This window comes from Strongylocentrotus purpuratus, unplaced genomic scaffold, assembly GCF_000002235.5.
Source record: "Strongylocentrotus purpuratus isolate Spur 01 unplaced genomic scaffold, Spur_5.0 spur5_scaffold_13, whole genome shotgun sequence".
In the NCBI taxonomy this organism is placed as follows: Eukaryota; Metazoa; Echinodermata; class Echinoidea; order Camarodonta; family Strongylocentrotidae; genus Strongylocentrotus; species Strongylocentrotus purpuratus.
In genome coordinates this window covers 33762906-33782080 of record NW_022145598.1, presented here as the reverse complement: position 1 = coordinate 33782080, position 19175 = coordinate 33762906, and the positions used below count along the sequence as shown (strand labels likewise).

At 35.8% G+C, this 19175-nt stretch overlaps 1 protein-coding gene and 1 long non-coding RNA gene across 2 annotated transcripts; both read right to left on the bottom strand.

The window, feature by feature from the left end:
* Nucleotides 1-8891: 8891 nt before the first annotated feature.
* LOC105445827 (piggyBac transposable element-derived protein 4) lies at nt 8892-12384 on the bottom strand. Its single transcript, XM_030983718.1, has 3 exons — nt 12353-12384; nt 11253-11888; nt 8892-10071 (listed from the first exon to the last, which is right to left on the bottom strand). The coding sequence occupies exons 1-3, from the start codon at nt 12382-12384 to the stop codon at nt 8892-8894; spliced, it is 1848 nt and encodes a 615-aa protein (XP_030839578.1).
* Nucleotides 12385-16985: 4601 nt separating this feature from the next.
* LOC115923140 lies at nt 16986-18557 on the bottom strand. Its single transcript, XR_004063811.1, has 3 exons — nt 18416-18557; nt 17728-17918; nt 16986-17381 (listed from the first exon to the last, which is right to left on the bottom strand). It is a non-coding gene; the product is annotated as an uncharacterized LOC115923140 (long non-coding RNA).
* Between the last annotated feature and the right edge of the window lie 618 nt (nt 18558-19175).

The window sequence follows — 19175 nt, the reverse complement described above, 5'->3', positions numbered from 1 at the left end:
AGTACATGACCTAATCAGAGTAAAGGTTTAGTTTTAGGCAGATAAACGGAGAGGGATATTGTTAAAGATTTCCACACAATATTTTGCTTCATTGAACATCATAATGCTCTTGTTTTTTTAAACAAGAAATGCATCCAATACAAAATAGTTTGGGCTTATGATTACTCGATGTTGTCTCTGATTTGGAAAAAAATTAAATGATGCCTAAAAATTACATGCCATAATAAGTGTATTCGTTTCAAGAGAAAACAAAGTTTGGTGAAAGGTTTTAAACGTAAATCGGGTTTCTGCTCGCTTCCTTAATTGCAGAAGAAGAAAAAAATACATGGTTTTAAATTTGGCTGTAAATAATCGAGTGTGGGTCAACGGTGGAGAAACTTTTCATCCCCGTCGGTTTCTCAATTAAACAGAGGGGTGTTAAAATTTACGTTACCTATCATTACTCTCAATTTTTCTTTCCCCAAAACATTATGTGTGGGTTATTTCACTGTATTCTTCTGTGTTTTGTTGTAACTCTCTTTATAAGGGGATGCAAGTGTGGCACGTATTGTTGGCGGTAAATCACCAGGGAAGGGTTTCCTTGAGCTTCGTACTCAATCGGATGACTGGAGGAGAGTTCGCAAAGATGACTTTGATGAAAGGGTAACAGAGGTCATCTGCGGAGAACTTGGCTATCCTGGTGTTAAGGAGGTTTCCTATGGGACTAATGACTGTTTGTCAGCTGGGCAAGATTGCATCAAGGCTCCCATATGTAATGACTGTGAGTAGTTCCGTTGCAATGCGCCCAAAGAGCACTCGTATTACCTCAGAACTATCTAACCACCAAGTAAAACAATGTCCACTTGTTAAAATACCCTCCACGTTTTCGTCTTTATTGAAAGACAATTTGACTCCATTTAGTGATGTACAGTTCAGTGGAAGTTTTTAATAGAGGTGGAGCTTTTGCAGGGGCCAAGAGCGTGCGTCCCTATATTTCAGATTTGCAAAATGTCATAAGAAAGCAAAATAAGTATGCGCGCCTGATTAGTGTAGCTACTTTTCAAGTTTCTTTGATTTTCCACCTATATTTTTTTCATATGACAAACATAGGCTACCATTTTGTTGTACTCTTTTTTTTGGAAAATCCTGGATCCACCACTCACTGGGTCAACCCCCCCCCCCCCCCCCCTTGGCATAAAGTTATATCCGCCCCTTTTGGTGTATACAAACTGACCAGTATCATAGGTTGAATTGGTCAGTTTACAAGTAGAATAATATACTAATGTATTATATGCACGTTAAAAGGCATAAATAATAACACATACGTAAAGTGTGAGTATAGGCGTACAACATCTCTTTTCTAATTAAGACAAACTCCACTATTTTGTTGTTGATATTTAATAATGTATTGTATGCTTGTTGAATTTTCTAATACAATAGTGTACGCGTAACTCTGTGTTTGTTTCAAATGCGCTTTAACATTCCGTTTACAAAGACTGAAAAAAACAAATAAAAACGGAGTGTTTCTTTACCCACATGTTCACAGACACATTCCGCTTAGAGGATTGTTTATGGTCTTCTGGAAACTGCTCCTCCGCTGATGCGGTCAAAGTTGAGTGCTATGGTAAGGCAGATTATGTTATATATTTTATAAAAACAACTGTTTAGTCGTTTCATAAAATTCAATCAGCTGTATGAATTCAGCACTTTATGACCTACAGAAATATTGAAAAGCGTATGAAATTCCAAATGAAATAAGGAAATTATATGCTGAATTGGAAATAACATATTCAAAAGTTTTGGAGGCAAGAGTCGAATGACATGAATGAGTTGTTTTTCTTTTTGGTGTTCTGTTTCTAAAAAAAATGTCTTTCTCCTTCAATTATACAGAACCAGGATATAAGGGTTGTTATGACACTGAAGATCTTCCACAACAAAACGGATTCAGCTTTGAATCGACCTCACAGTGTGTGTCGTCATGTAGAGCGATCATAAGAGAGGCTCTCGCTATAATGAATGGAAAACAATGCTTCTGTTCTATCGCTGATGAAGTCAACCTACCCTATATAGCCCCTGCTGCAGATAGTACATGCATCCAAAATACACGGGGTACTCGACAAGTTATCAACTCATTGGTTTATGACGGTCAGTCTGCTTCTTCAAAATAACTATATAAATGTGTATCCACGAATAATGGATGGAAGTTTGAGGCATATAATATGCGCATGTCTCGATACAATGATAAATCGCCTGCTTGTTTTGTGTTATTTATCTTTATTTTGATGACATAAGATCATGCACTGAAATGAAATGAATAGATACTTATTGAGCACTATTAAACACAATAAAGTGTCAATGTTATATATTATAATTCCTATGTCGTTAAACTATATATATATTTTGTTCATTATTCTAAAGTTTCCGTTGGATTCTGCGATGAGCTGGATGACGTCATTCATGGATCATGGGATTCAAACATCACTTGGTTTGGTTCCATTGTTCATCTCACGTGTGATGATGGATACAGCCTGCATGGTAGTGGTACACTGCAGTGTGTACCAGGACTATCACCTTATTATCCTGTTTGGAATAGTTTCGTGTCAACATGTGAAATGATTAAAGGTATAAAAGAAAAGGAAGTGCGTAGCACTTGCTCATAAACACATTTTCAATACTTTCAACAAAATAAATAAAGTACATGGGATTACATTGTACATAGAAAAACAATGAAACTTAACAATATATTTGTAATTGATCTACAGTGTACAACATGCATATAAAACAGGTTGGTCGTGGAGGGGACTGCTGAAAAGCTGGGCTTGTAGATTGCAGCCCCCTATAACTTATAGTTGCAAAAATAGTATATCAATAATAAAGGAACGCACAAATACATTAATTAAATAGACATAACATAGAAGGAGTGAAAGGGACAGGGAAAGAAGGGAGACAAGGAACGAGAGAGGGCAGGACTCGTACCTATAACACACACAACACAACACGGACCGACTGGAATACGGATGGCCAGTACAAATGAATCAAAATATTTTAAAAAATATTATTGAGTGAAATGAATTTAATGAGGGAGAGCTGACTATTGATAACGCAGATTTTTTTTTTTTTTTTTTTTTTTTTTTTTAATTTAAAAGAATTTAAACTGGGGGCATTCTTGATGCTAACATCAAGAATGGTACATAGCTTCGGCCCTGCGTAAGTGAATATGGATTTAGCAAGTAAAGTTCTAGTTAATGGCAGATGGAATTCGTCAGATTGGCGCGTGGGGTATTTGTGTATAGTTTTATTTTTGATGAATATTATATTGAAGACTGAGGGTAGCGTACTATTATTTTTAGCACTCCCGTGTGAATGTTTATATGGGTAAATGCATACGAAATTCTGGTAATTGTTTGTTATTCTAAACATGCAAACCGACACTATGATTAAATCTACAACAAAAAAAAATCAATCAGGGTTTTTTTTTTTTCCTTTTTTCATCGACAAGACATTTTAACAAAATACGCCTGTTCTTTCATGTGGTTCGGAAAAGTTTTTTTTTGTAGAAAAATTTAATTTCAGTGTAGGGTATACAAATATTTAATTGCAATAAACACCATGATAGCTATACCCCGTACTGATTTAAGTGTTAAATGATTTTACCATTTTATTATTCTTTGTAAGAAATTATACTGGAAATGTGTAATTTGGTGTTCAAATTAAAACTGTAAACACGTTTTGGTTTTATTCCTTTACACACTATTTATAGACATTACTTTCATCGATTATGAAGACGATACATCAACGGAAGAAGGTTAGTGCAATTTAACTCTTGACATGATCATCTGAAACTATGAAAGCTGAGATCTCATTGAAAAACAATTTCGTTTTCTCTCACAATAGGCCTCATTTGAGGAAGTGGACGTTGGACAAAACTTATATATTAATTCTCATCATGAATACCTTTTGTCAAATTGACAAAAGACTTTCGTTTTATCAACTTTTTTCAATCAACACAAATATGAATAATATTTTTTGTTAGCAAGATAAGGGACAATATATGAAATCATCTGTTGATAACAGATCGCACTCCATAATGATATATATATCTTGATAAATATTATCAATAATCCAGTCATGCGTCACCTTAATATCCCAGTCTCAAACAATCCGAAACATACATTACATTGCATTGCATTGCCAAGAACATGTCGGTTTGGAATTGGTTTCGAGATGTGACTGAATTATAATAGTTATATTTTATAAATTAAATGAAGAATTGAAAATAGATCAATATACCTTTAACTGTATATATTTTAAATCATGAAGATTGTCAACCCAGCATGAAATCTACCATCTTAAAACCCGTGCTCATGGGATCTACGTATGGCCTGGCAGCTATCATTCTCATCATATTGATATACTGGATCACAACTCAAGTCAGACAGCATCTCTCTTCAAAGAGACAAGACCCTGCCTCACAGGTAATGCCAAAATCCCCCCTTCCAAATTGCAAGACTTTCCCCCATCAATGCGGCTGCTCTCTTCGCCTCGCTGCGCTATCATTCGTTTGGCACACGGTCAAGTTTGCACAAAACAAATAAGCACCAACTAAAGGATGGAAAACTATATGCAAGATAAAGGCCAATTCCGGTTCTTGATTAGCTCCAGGACTACCCTTCTAAGTACTGCATAGATTAATCTTGCACTGGAAACAGTAAATCATTTTGACGCCTTTGGTATATTTATCCCATGATACATATAATGGCGGAGATGGAGATTATTTGTGTAGAATATAAGGAGTCAAATACTATTAACAATTAGTCATAAACATCGACAATGGGGATGATTCATACGAGTAAACAATGGTCAGACAATGATTATCACGGGCCAATCGTTAGGGCAGAGAAAAACACAGATGAAAAACACGTTTAATTCCTGTGATATAAGTAAGTCATGTTAAATATATTTTCATGTTGTCACGCTGCCAACACTCCCTAAACATTTTCCCAACTGGAAACACAATTTAAATAATTTTTCCTTGAGATTATTTTGATATGTTTTTTTCCCAATTCTTTATACTTTTAACAAACTGGTGCACTTTATTTCATTTAAACAAAAATCTAATTGTTTTAGCCAATTAGCATTAGCCAATAACACTTATCGTCTTACAACCATCCGAATAATAGTTTGGTACATAATCCAAACAACATCTTTTGGTTTGTTGAAAGTGCTCAAACTTATACCACATATTTCATTAGAATAAGGATGCAAGATGATTCTCGAATAAACGTTTTGAAACTATTTATGGTATAATTGTAATGATAACATTGTTTTCCATAATAGTATATGGCATGAAGTATATATGAAATGTAATTGGTTTTTGTTTTAGGGGATGAGAAAGATATAAACATTAAATAATGTCGGTACCAAACTATTTCGGAAAGCAAAGCATACTTTATCGTCAGATATTCAAACATTATTCTTCTGAATTTCTGACATGATGACTTATAAAGTTAGAGGAAAGTTTGACGCCCCTTCCTCGTAATCGAGACGTTAGCAAGATACATAGCTTCAGCGAAGTTTGGTCAGTTGTAACCAGTCTGTTTCCCACTGTGCCCAGTGTCAATATAAATGTGTAACTTGTGCCGAGTACAAAAAAAGAGATAGAGTATGAGTGAGCCCTTTTCAGGGCCAACCAACCCTTTCAAAATAATACGTGGTGTTACCGCAAACATCGCTAATTAAAAGAAAGATAATATTGTCTTTGAAATAAAAAAAAAATGGCGGGAAAAGATGCACCAGGGATTTCCACGGCTTACATTTCATTTCATTTCCACATCTCCGATAGATTTCCCACACTACGTTGGACATGACGCGGCCCGTCCAGCGAGGCAACGCTGATGTAAGGCCGGCAGCTTCAGCTCGTATACTAGCTCGCAGCCAAGAGGTTGCGGTTGGTCGGCTGACGATCAGAACGGATTTTGTCTTGTACGAGACCATCCCTGACGGAACAATCGCTGGACCATCTAAAAGAACAGAAGGCGAGCAGAATACGGAGGAGGGTGCCGTTGGATACATCAATCACAATCCACAACCGAATTGGAATAAAATGGCCACAGCTGATGACGCGTGGGATCCTCTCAGATATCCACAAGCAGAAGTTCAAAGGCAACATGAATTAGATACAGGTGGATACCTTGTGCCAAACGTATTGCAACGAAATTAACCTCTCTCCTCGTTGCTATAACATGTTTATGTACGGGCCTGTCTGGAGTATGGCCTGAAAGAGACTATATGGGAGGGCAGGTAGACAGTACTTTTTTGTCAATGGAATGCTCCTTCATTTGTAAATGTTTGGCAGGGTGGTCATCAGATAATATATTTTCGTGCAAAGATGAGAAAACATAATACTGTGAGGATAGGAAAGAGAGTATTGCCATATTAAATCAACTTAAGAAAATAACAAACCAAAACAAAACAAGAAACACAATGAATAAGAAAGGTCCATTGATTGCTTTTATCAAAATCAGGTAAACCATTTCTGAATAGTTTTGTATTAAAATTGAATGTTCGTCATTGGAACAAGATAATGCTTCATGGCAATACATTCCTTCAAGGTATGCCTCATTACGTACTAATCGCTATGTCAGAGTTATTTGATGAATATAAAATTTAGAATTACAAACAAATGAATCATATTTACAGATGAATAAATACATAAGACAAGTGAAATCATTTTAACATTGGTACTTTTGAAATGTTTCACCAAATTTAAATACATGTACATGTATTCTGGCTGATCTACGTCTACGTACACTTTTCGGAAATTCTTCTAATTTTATAAACGAATTGCATAATGTCCACCGTTAAACTGTTATATGTAAGAGCACTGTTTTTCTTCACTGCGAGGCCCGTGCAGGTAAGGGAGACATTTAACTCTTAAGCTGCCACCCATACAATGCACCCAGTGCCACAGTGCTAATCCCTATTGTGCCAGCCACAAATCCTCTGTGTGCCAAGTTAATTTTAGGGTTGGTTCAAGTGCGTGTTTTTTTTATCTTGACTATGTTTGATCCACTATAACTTCTCATCCGTATGTTGTATAAAGTAACATTGTACATGAAAGTTGAAGGAAATTTCACCTTCTTTCCATTGATACCAATATCATTTCATGAATTTGTCATTTTGGTGAGGTAAATAAGCTTTATCAGTGAGTTGTCAAACCAATCCGTCGTCTCATATGGTTTATGTGTGTAGTACATTATGTTCAGTGCACACAACAAAGTACCCTCCTGTTGCATGGACACCATTTGTAAGGTTTATTTCTATATTATGCCTCGTTTATGTGCTACATGTATAATAGCAAGATAGAATGAGAGAACTCTGAAGATATGAAACGAAATAAAAGTATACAATGATGCAATTTTCTCTTGTTTATTTATTTATTTTGTGTGTGTATGTGAATCAATATTTTTTATTTCCTCTCAACATTCTCTTTTGCTCTCTGTGAATCTTTCATTCATCTTTCTCTTGTAATTCTTTAGTTTTTCTTTTATTCAACTTAGGTATTCATAATTCTGCTCACATTTTCATCCTCTCTCATCTGCAGATTTATTTCCTCCTTCCTCTTACTCTCTGAATGTCTACGGTATTCTACTCTTTCACATTTCTCTTGCCCACGACTCCCTTTCCCTGAACACCACTTCACTTTTCTCAGCTCTTCAACATACCCTCAAATCAAATGGAAAATTATCAAACAAATGACAGTAATAGACACCATATTTGTATCATATTGAACTTTGTTTTGTATTTGAAATAATAGCAGGTAGTATTCTCATAAAACAAAGCAAACATATATATAGAACTGTCATCCAGACTTGTGTACATCCAGGCATTATAGTTACCATGCAGTAGCAAACTTGACACTAAAAATGAATACAATTATTCACTGCTCGGTTCATGTCAGTGTGGCAAGTGTCCATCAGCATAATGTATTTCAAAGCTTCAATGAATAACATGAAAAAAATTGGCTAAAACAAACATAAACATTGTGAACTTATGGGCTCTTCTAACAAAATCCCAAATTATCTTTGAAATAACACAACAATTCAAATTCAGCTACCAGTAATCAGAGAAGTCATTACACAAAGTAGTATGAATCAATCCTCATCTGCATATGATCGTATGTACATGTACAATAATGAATGTTTGTGCTTATCTGATTATTGCATAGTAGTAAACAAGATAAAATATGAATATTGGTAAATAAATACAAATTGTATTGAACTGTCGAAAAAGACGATTGCATTCTGGCAAGAAGTTAGTTTCAAGAATAAATATATACCCCTAAAGAAGAACCTATACATAAACAAATAAGATACAGCAATAATTTTCTTTGTTTTACCATGGATGTATCTCCAATTTCTACAGCTATCAAGGACTATTACTGCTAGATTCAACAGCCAATAATTGCACGTTAAAAATTCATAAATACTGCACCCTGCTCTTCCTACTATTATTATTCTTATTGTTATTGTCCGAAGTGAAAACCAAAGTGAATACATCATACAGAAAATAAACTGTTACAAATTTAGATCACCCTGAGTTGAACGTATGAATTGAATTGCACAAAACATAATAATTTACTATGCTCTTCCTACAATTATTATTATTATTATTATTATTATTATTATTATCTGAAGTGAATACATTATACAGAAAATAAATTGTTACAAATTTAGATCACCCTGAGTTGAACGTATGAATTAAATTGCACAAAACATAATAATGCACTAAAGCAGGAAATGACATTTGCAAAGTCATGGTGTAATATGATTACAATACATTGTAAAATCATATAAATAAACATTACAAAATCAACTTTATGTGAACACTTTATGCTGAGCTTGTACATGTATCTATGGGCTGTGGTAACGTTTGAAGCAAGGGGTTAGACACATTGGCAGCTTGCAGGTTTCGCAGAAGTATGAAGTAGTAACTCTGCCATTCCTGCCCTTCTTCGAGCAGACCACGCAGTCAGGGTAATACCGATTTTTCCCTTGTCCAGGCCTCTGTTCGGCGAAATGCTGTCCAGTGAGCCTCGGTGCCAGGCGATTGTCACGGGTAGACTCCCGCAGTGCCTTGGGTCTCCCAGCGGTGGAGGTCTTTGCGTAATTGTCCAGCAGGCTGTTGATGACGCTCAAACGGAAACTGCGGGTACTTCTCTTCATGTCCTTCGTGGCGATTCGATACGCTAAGAAAGCATTGACCAGAGCGACTTCCACCATGAAGTGGTACACCACCATGTACCACTTCAAGTGCTTGTGGGGGTACTTGTAGTAGGCCATCCTTTGGTCCAGCAGATCGACTCCCCCCATGGCCTTGTTGTAGCCTTCCACCGCTATGGGCTTTTGCACCTGCCTCCGACCAGTCTCTGACCGCTTGTCACGAATCTCCTTGTGGGTGCAGCCGGTGCCATGGATCGTTGACAGGACGCTCACTCTCTTGGTGTCGTGCCACGTGACACCCATCAGGTCACCTTTCCGGAAGAACTTTGGTGGCTCACCCTTCCGCGCTTGCTGGGACGCCTCTCGCATGATGGGTGGAATTCCTCTCCTGCTCAACCGGACTGTACCGCATGCACCCAGATTCTCGTTATGAAGAAACTCGTATAGCTCCGGTGAACTATAAAAGTTGTCCATGTAGACGTGCCGTCCGGAACCTGCATATCGCCGAGTCAGGTCTTTGACCACACGTGTTGACAGTCCATCTCCTCCTCGGTCCTGCTGGTCGTTCTTGCCGGTGTACACGCTCCAATCAAGACAGAAACCACATGATGAATCTGTTACCACCCAGAACTTGATGCCCCACTTTGTCGGCTTCATTGGAAGGTACTGCTTGAAGGAGAGCCTTCCCTTGAAAGCAGCCAAGCTCTCGTCGACGGAGAGGTCACGACCTGGTGCAAAGGCCTCCTGGTACGTTGGACGCACACGGTCGATGATGGGCTGGACCTTGAAGAGGACGTTGTGACCTGGTTGACCTCTGGGTACTCTATCTTCGTTGTCCACGAAGTGCAGGAGGGAGTTGATCAGCTGGTACCTGAAGAAGAAACGGGAAGAAACAGAAAATAGGTTATAAAACTAATATCTAAAGATTTATTTTAAAAAAAATGCTATTTTTTATATGAACAACAACAAAAAAACAATATAATTTAAATTTTAAAATAACTATTTGAACTAGTAAAAAAATATCATAGTTCTGGATCCAAATTTAATAAGATGAAGAATTATGATTTTAGAATGGTCTAGTTTTGTGTTTTCAATTCGGGAAAATAACATTTTTGTTCACCTACGAGAGAAATATAATCTACAGTAGGCCTATTATGTTTTTCAACTCATCTAGAAAAAAATATGAATTTGACAAGAAGAAGAACTAATTTAATTTTTATTTTCATTGTTTTCTCAGGCAAGTAAATTTACGTTGCGGGCAAGTAAAATTAATAAACGGTCTAGTTTGGTTGCCTGATTTGGCAAATAACATTATTATTCATCTACGAGAGAAAATATAATTTCTTGTGTACAGTATCTCAATCTCATTTAGAAAAGAAGAAACAAAATTGCCAAGAAGGAGAATGAATTCAATCAGTATTTTCACAACATAGTTGTAACAGGCAAGTAAAGTAACCCGTGTGGGCAGGTAAAACTATAAAAATGACTTCACTTGCACATGATGATATTTCTGAATTATTAGCCCATCCAGAAAAAAATTGACTCTAGATTATAATTGAAATGATAAAATATTTCTGAATATTTCTGAATCATGTACAAATTTGTGTACGAATAAAACATTATGGAACGATTTATTCCAGGTTTTCTGTCAAAAAAAAAACAGTCAAAAGAAAATGTATAGCTTTGTTTCGGAATGTTTGTAGACTAGACCTATTACATCTAAACAAAAAAATGACTGAATATTTCTTTTCCTTAACGTTTTTCTGATTCTAGATCTATTATTATTTTTTTTTTGCCGGCACAGTATGATTATGAAGCTTCATTGTTGCCATCTGTGCTTTCATTTGTATAATATGCTTATAAAAATATGTGAGTTATAACTGTTCTTCTGAACTCAAATAGTGTAGGCTAAAAGATATTCGTTTACGCGTATGTTGGCAAATTCATCTGAGCTTATATACCAGTCTACCTGTTTTCATCAGAACGTTTTGTGTAAAATAACGAAAACAAATGTCGAAATAAATAAGACATTCATTTGAAAAAGGCTCATACCTGTTACGACTCATCACTTTGCTGAAACCCGGTGTTCCGATCAGCCAGTTCTCCTCCCAATACATATGTATCGCTGGTTTGGTGACAAGCCCCATGGAGATCTGCAGTGCGGTGAATGCCTTCATCTCGTCTGTTGTTGTTTCTGTCCACTTGTTTAGTCTGGAATGTTGTTGGAGAACACCCAGTCTCTGAATCGTCTGTCTTGCATAGAGGTTTGTCTGCTCAGCGAGCATGGTGAACAAATCCTCCGGGAAAAACCGGTAGAAAAAATCAACCGGTTTGAAGTGGTTTGCGTCAAACAGAAGTTTGGGCTCTTCATTGTAAGGGTTCTGCCAGGAGGGTGCCCACTCTTCCTCTCCCATGCTGATCCAGTCATCGTCCACTTCATGGCGTGCAGGTTCAGGGTTAGGGTTAGCTTGATGCTCTACTTCATCCTCAACTTCACTGTCGGAATCGTGCATGAAGTCCTCATCGATGTCACGGTCTAACTCAGGCTCAGGAACAGCTGCATCGGGTGCAAATTCGAAATCGGATACGCCAGGCGCTTCTGTACGCGGAACCTTACGTGTGGGACCAGAGTCAAAATCAGAGTCACTATCACTGTCACCATGGTCACTGTCAGTCTCTTGCGGGGCACTTCCCAACAAGAGCAATATAAATAAATGCAAGAAGGTCGTTAAATGCTCGTTTATATGTGATTGTGATAAATGCCACCTTCCAAAAACATTTGTTTCGCAAAACGGAGCGAACAGACGGCGAAACGATGGCACATACACAACAATTTAGACAGGTTGCTATTAGATTCAACTTTGTAGAGGGATATTTGGTAAACCAAATTCTCACCCAAGTTGGTCAACAATGTCAGCAAAGCGTCATAGGAGAATAGGAGAAACAGCTGGAACTAAAAGTGAGACTTGTCCAAATTGCCAACAGAGTCAGAACAGCCCCATACCAGCACGAATCCATCCATAGGAGTTTCCTGCAGTAGAATTCATTATGAATACCCTACCTTTGATGATGAGAACATTTGGCTTAAAGCTATCCATGTGAAAAGAGCAAACGCCATTAACACATGCCCTTACACATTGTTTGCAGCTCACAGATTACCGGGGTTACCGATAATGATACTCATTTTGGTATCAGAAAAACACTCCTAGTTGAAAAGCACTAACAGCATCCGTCACATCTACAAGTCACCCAAGCACCCATCTAGTATTGGTCTTCCTGACAGAGGTGTACAGACAGTGAAATTCGGGATGAAAAACTAAACATGGACATGGCTTTGAATCTAAGTGTGACCAGCTATCAAGAATTATCTGTCACATTAGAAGTTTTTGTTTTAAAAAAGAGTCAAAAATAGGCCGGTCGATTTGCTTCTTTGCTGCTCAGATGATGCTTTGTATCACTAATCTACTAACAAAACTAAAGTAACTATAAATCTGTAAGTAACTTAACAGATTTGTGGAACACACAAGGTAATAGTTTGGAAGCAACTAGATATAAAGGCAAGCCTGACCCGTATATATGTATGTATATATATATATATATATATATATATATATATATATAGTGATTAAAACAATTGAATGTAGTAGTAAGATCGAATTAATTAATTTGAAACAGTAATATCAGAATGAAACGATTTAATGTAATCCACTGTGCAATGAAACATGAGTCTATGGACGACATAGGTAGAATAGAATAGTTCCAGTGTATAAAAAAGGTGATAGACATTTATTTTCTAACTATAGACCCATTACCTTATTACCCTGCTTCTCAAAGATCTTAGAGAAAATCATGTATAACCGTATAGCTAATCATATAAAATAAGAATACTTTATTAACTAATGCCCAATATGGTTTCAGATCAAATCATTCGTGTGAGCTTGCTCTGATTGATCTACATGATGTACTATTAAATTATATTCATAATAATTTTCATTAACTTGGTATTTTCCTTGACCTATCAAAGGCATTCGATCTGATTGACCATAATATTCTTTTGTATAAGTTACCGTATTTTGGAATTCGTGGTGTAGCGTTAGACTGGTTTAATAGTTATTTACAGAATAGGTCCCAATAAACAAGGTATAATAATTTTGATTCATCTCTTTCCAAGGTTAAATGCAGAATTCCACAGGGATCCATACTCAGTCCCTTGTTATTTTTGCTGTACATTAATGATTTGTGTAATGTTACTTCATTTTTCATTTCGTTTTATTTGCTGATGATACCAATATCATTTCCTCACATAAAGACTTTAATACGCTCCTACATAAGACTAACGAAGAGTTAGGCAAAATAGTTGACTGGTTTGATTCCAATAAGTTATAGTAATTAATCATGACAAAACATGTATTTTGTATTTCTCTAAACCTAATATTAAATTTCTTCCTCATACAATCAAAGTGAAAATCAATGATATATACTTGAATGTTTCTGACTCCGTGAAATTTCTTGGAGTTTTATTGGACAATCAACTTACTTTTCAAAACCATCGTATTTACATACTAAAAAAGATATCCATATTATTATTATTATTATTATTATTATTATTATTATTATTATTATTATTATTATTATTATTATTATTATTATCTAAAAATATCGGAATTATCTGTAAATTGCGTTCTATTCTACCCAAAAAACATTTATTCATGCTGTATAATTCACTTATACATCCTTTTATCCATTATTGTAACATTACCTGGGCCAACGTTGGGAAAAGCAAATTAGAACCATTTCATAAACTGCAGAAAAAAGCCTTACGCATTTGTACAAAGTCACCTTATTTAGCGCCATCTCGCCCCTCTTTTTTTTAATTAAAAACACTTAATTATCATATATATGAATTTAAAGTCGCAGTACTGATGTATTATGTCAAACATAAAATGGCCCCAGCCAATATAATTAATTTGTTTAACTTTAATAATGATTTTCATCAGTATTGCACACGTTCAGCTTCCCAACTTCACCTTCCATCAACTTCTAATAAGCAAATGTATAATTCTTTTAAACATGTAGGACCGAAGACTTTTAATAATTTAAATACAATCATTCGTCCATGTTCAACAGCCTCCTCCTTCAAAGCCTTACTTAAAAGTCACTATATTCATAAATATACTTCTTGATTTCCATATATCTTTTTCATAAGTTTACCTCATATATGTACACTGTACACTCTAAGAAAAAAAGGTTCGTTTCAGCACCTTTTAAGGGTGCACACATTTGCCACACCAGCAGCACCTTTAAAGGTGCTTGCGAGCACCTTTTCAAAATGGTGCTGCTGAGCACCCTTAAAAAGGGTGAATGTGTGCACCCTTTAAGGTTCCGGTGAGCACCCTTAAAAAGGTGAATGCAAGCACCCTAATAGGTGCTGTTGAGCACCCTTTAAAAGGGTGCTGACAAGCACCCTTATAAGAGGTGAATACCAGCACGTTACAGGGTACTTAATAAGCTTGATTAGACTTTCTCTCTCTCACCTCCACAGATTCACACTTTGGACAATTTTAACACACACAAATGCACCTCAACATAATTCTCCACACTCATAAGCTATGTCGAAGATGTTTATAGTTTTTCCACCATGTGTATTCATCTTATGTTGGGTCCTCCATAGTAACTTTGACCTTCACATCACTAGGAAAACAAACTAAAAGAACACTTGACATTTAGGTTAAGCGAATTATAATTGTGCAAAATGTACATACATATAATTCAATTTTTCAAAATAATCTTTAAAATGTACTGAAAATAAATGACAAAACAAATGTACATGTATTTTAGCACTTGTCTTAAATAGTAAGAAATGTTATACATCCAAAAGTAAGAGTACAAAACAGTTTGCATTAGTACCTTGATGCTGACTGAGATAAAGTGAAGATTGAGGCAATACATATGATTTATGAATAAACTTTGACGATGTATGCGTATATATAATTATATACCAAAACAAAACATTTTCTCCACACACTTCATCACTTGAAATTGTCTAAGTATACAACAAACAACATAAATAAAGCAAGTATTAGTGATGAAATTATACTCCTGATTTGCACTAATTTAAGGGAGGGTTGAGTTCTGGGAAGGGTCAGAAAGAAATTTGACCAAAGTAACATGACAGCATGAATAATTACACTATATTAGAAACCCTTTCAATTTTCAAAACAAACTAACCTAAAACTGTGCAAAACCCAGTATTTAGCCAGAAAATATGAAAAGATGGTGACACTTAAATTGACTTAATCTTTTCCTCCTTATTATGTTTTTTTATTTTTATTTTGAGAAAACACAACAGTTAACCAAAATTTTACATAAAATACAATTGATTGATGGTTCCTTGTGCAATTACAACATTGGTTGAAAGATGAATTGGGCATTTTACTGACCCTTCACAGAGCTCAACTTCCCCTTTAAGTTCAATTCTGCTGTAGTAAAAGGGGTAATTATTTAGAAAACATTTTCAAACAAATGTAGCCCTTTCAGCTAAATTTACGTTTAGAGCCATGTTCTTTCGACTTTGTACATGTATACATAACAATACAAATACTAAATAAAGCTGCATATATGACAATCGATTCTAACTAAAAGTTAATTAGGAGTACATCCAAACATTTTGTACTCACAATTTGCTGCATACTTGCATTGTACTGTATAACATGGAGATAACTGAGGCTATGTAAGTTGATATAAAGGTGAATCTTTCACAACACATTTATGGCAATGTTAAGCACACTTTTGGCAATGAATTCACACATACAACTTTGAGTTGCCTATTAGGTTAAGAGTTTGAACACTACTTTTACCTTCATCGTCATAAATGAAAGTGTTTTAATAATACACATGTTAACTAGATGCAGAATGTCATTAATGTCATTTGACCCCTTGGCGGCATTGATGTTTAGGAAAGCATTTTACAAAATGTATATCTAATTAGTTCAGCTAAACATTATTTTGAATCATCTATGCATGCACTTAGTTTTCACACTATTTACAAAATGCAAAAATCAAAATGAACTTGAGTACCTTTCAATACCTGTACATTCTCTAATAAATTAGTTTTAAGACACAAGCATTTGTAGTTTCAAACTTCAGCCTTGAAAATATATTGCCCGTGAACAAAATGTAGATAAGATATATATCATAATTAGAGTAACTTTAAAAAAAAAAAAAAAATCTTGTTTCTATGGGTCATTCTTTGAGAAACTACCGCATTTCACTTAAAATCTACTGAGTTCAAACTAGACAGTTATTGCAGATAATCAAAAATATAATCCATGGTACATATACATATATGTACCCTACAGGGAAATTCCACCCTAGGAATATGTTTGCATTGTAAGTAACACTGAAAAATAAGATTTAGAATCACTAGAGTCACAAGTTTCTTCACGTCTCATCGTGCAAGAAAGTAACAGACCCATCACTAGCTCCCACGCTGTAAATAGCCGCTGTGCGTTTTGCCATTTCCTCACAGAGCACCGGCTCAGTGACGTAATCCGAGAGCTGGTAATACCTGTGCAATGGCCAGGAGGACATATGGAGTGGGCGGAGTGAAGCCGTTGTCTGATGTTGCAACAACTGCTAAATAGTGATCAAGCTCAAACCTTGAGAATAAAACAGAAACACCTATTTGTGCTTTTGTATATTTTCTGTTTCATTCTTAAAAAAACTTGAGCTTGACCACTATTTAGCACTCGTTGAAGTGTCAGCAAACAGCTTCACTTCGCCTTCAATTTTCCTTTAATGTATCCATAATATTAAATTTCATAATGTATCTATATGTACATGTATATAATCATCAATTACAATATTACTTCCAAAATATTATGACCCATTTTTTTAAAAGGATCTAGTAACTGACAAAGGATTGATAAAATGTGTATTTCTATGGTCTGACGTGTCAAATGATGTTTGTAATACATGGGAATTGGTAAAGATAGGGTACTATAGATGCAATGACAAACCTTTCTCTATTTTTCTGATTGGCAGCCTGCTGTTTGATCCGAAACCGAAACAGGAAAGGGGCTTGCAGAAATCAAGGATTTTCTCCCCAGACTTCTAGATGACATTCTGAAGTGTTGGGGCTACCGCAAGCTGCTTATAAACTCTTTCAAGTTCTTTCACAAGCTGCAAACAAATTAAATGAAGCAGACAAAATAATGCAGTGATAATTTTAACGTAGAAATTCATTGTAAATTGAATTATAGTAAAAATAATGGAACTATATAGAGCTAACAAATGAATAATATATAAGTAATTAAGTCCAATATGATTAATTTCTCAGAGAATGTTTATGCAGTGGTAGTTTAACCCCCCCCCCCCAAAAAAAAAAAAGGTTCCCGACAGCTTTCAAAGCTCTCACTAGTTGTAGCCCTTATTGATTCTGGGAGGCATTTACAGTAAAGTAACTTCTTACTTCTTACTATACACCTCTCCTCGTAAAATGAAAATGGGCAGAAAATTAGAGCATTACCTGATTTTCCAACTTAAGGATGGGGGTATTCTGAAAGGATATCCCCACCAGAATTTCCTTGGATGAACAACATGCGATGCTGACGTGTTCTCTACATCTTGTCATTTATAGTCCCTATATCGGGGTTCCTTCTGGCTGCAGCAGCTTCATATCCGCGATATGCCGTTGATTGTGATTCCCTTCCATGTATCCTTTGAAAGCAAAGGGAGAGAAAAAGAAAAACATTCGAATGATTTAGAAACAGTATAATACGAGAATCATAATTCAATACAAGCAGCCTTGTAGAAAGTTATCTCATTTCCTTAAATAATTACAACCAAGACCAATGTTGTATCTTCAGGCCTATCTGCACTAGTTTGGCCAGGAGGAATTAGACCTCCCTGCGTGGTCACTGGCAGGTGGTTATCTCATCAAATCAGCTCTCAATTAACATAAGAATGCATGGGGGATCAACGGGTACCGCTTAGGGATTGTTGGCTGTATAGAGGGCGCAAGTACCGGGTAGCTACAAGTAGTGCAGTCCCGCTTTAAAGAATTATTTACATGTACATAATTAAACACAAGATAAACAAAAACTATCAGATTGTATGATACATAAGAAAATCATTTTAAAAAGTACAAAGGCGAACTTTCCTTTGAAAAAAAATTAAACAATCTAGGCAAAAGAATATCCAGATAAATTACTTACTGTACATATCCAGTTGAATTACACGCCCTGTCCTTCAGGATTGGGTACTTCATTGTTAAAGCCCTCGTCACTTCCTGATAATGAATCTTTGTGGGATACCTGAAAAGTTTCAAAGAATTTGAAAACAGCAAGAAGAAAAAAATTAACACAGATAAAGGGAGATTCCCAAAAGAATGATTTACCATATTTTCGTACAGCAAAGTGCAGCACTGTACAGTGCCAGTGCAGTGATGGTATGTGGTGGTGGCTGGTGCTTACATATGTATATATTCATCTTAAATCTGCTTTGGTCAAAAGTGGATTATCATTAACCGCCGTCTCAAATCAAAAGAAATTGATGCAATTAAAGCCAATTAATAACAAAGAGGCAAGCCAATAACTTAAATGCACTAGTAGAAGATATGTTAGCATAAATAGTTGGAGTTCACCCGTATAGGCCTTTACATTATTTGATATAATACTTGAATTGGGACTGCGTAATACCGTATTTTAATCATCTTAATTAGTTTGTTTTTCTCCCCGCAGAGACAACCATCTTTCTCTCTCCCTCTCTGTCTCTCTGTCCCTCTACCCTCTCTACTCTCTCTCTGTCTTCTTCTTCTCTTTCTGCTGTTTTTACCCCTTTATTCACTCTCTCTCTCTCATTCTTTATGTATGTACCATTCTCATCTTGTCATTCTGCTTCTGTTTCTGGTTTGTTTTTTGTCTCGTTAATTGTTTGTTTTTATCGTCTGTCATGTCTTTTCGATTCCGTAATTTT

Coding starts and splice junctions, on each gene's coding strand:
- LOC105445827 (XM_030983718.1), bottom strand. CDS start 12,384: ATGAGTATCATTATCGGTAACCCCGGTAATCT. Junction 11,889..12,352: donor ATCGGTAACCCCGGTAATCT/GTGAGCTGCAAA, acceptor CTTGTTGGGAAG/TGCCCCGCAAGAGACTGACA. Junction 10,072..11,252: donor AAAGTGATGAGTCGTAACAG/GTATGAGCCTTT, acceptor TTTCTTCTTCAG/GTACCAGCTGATCAACTCCC.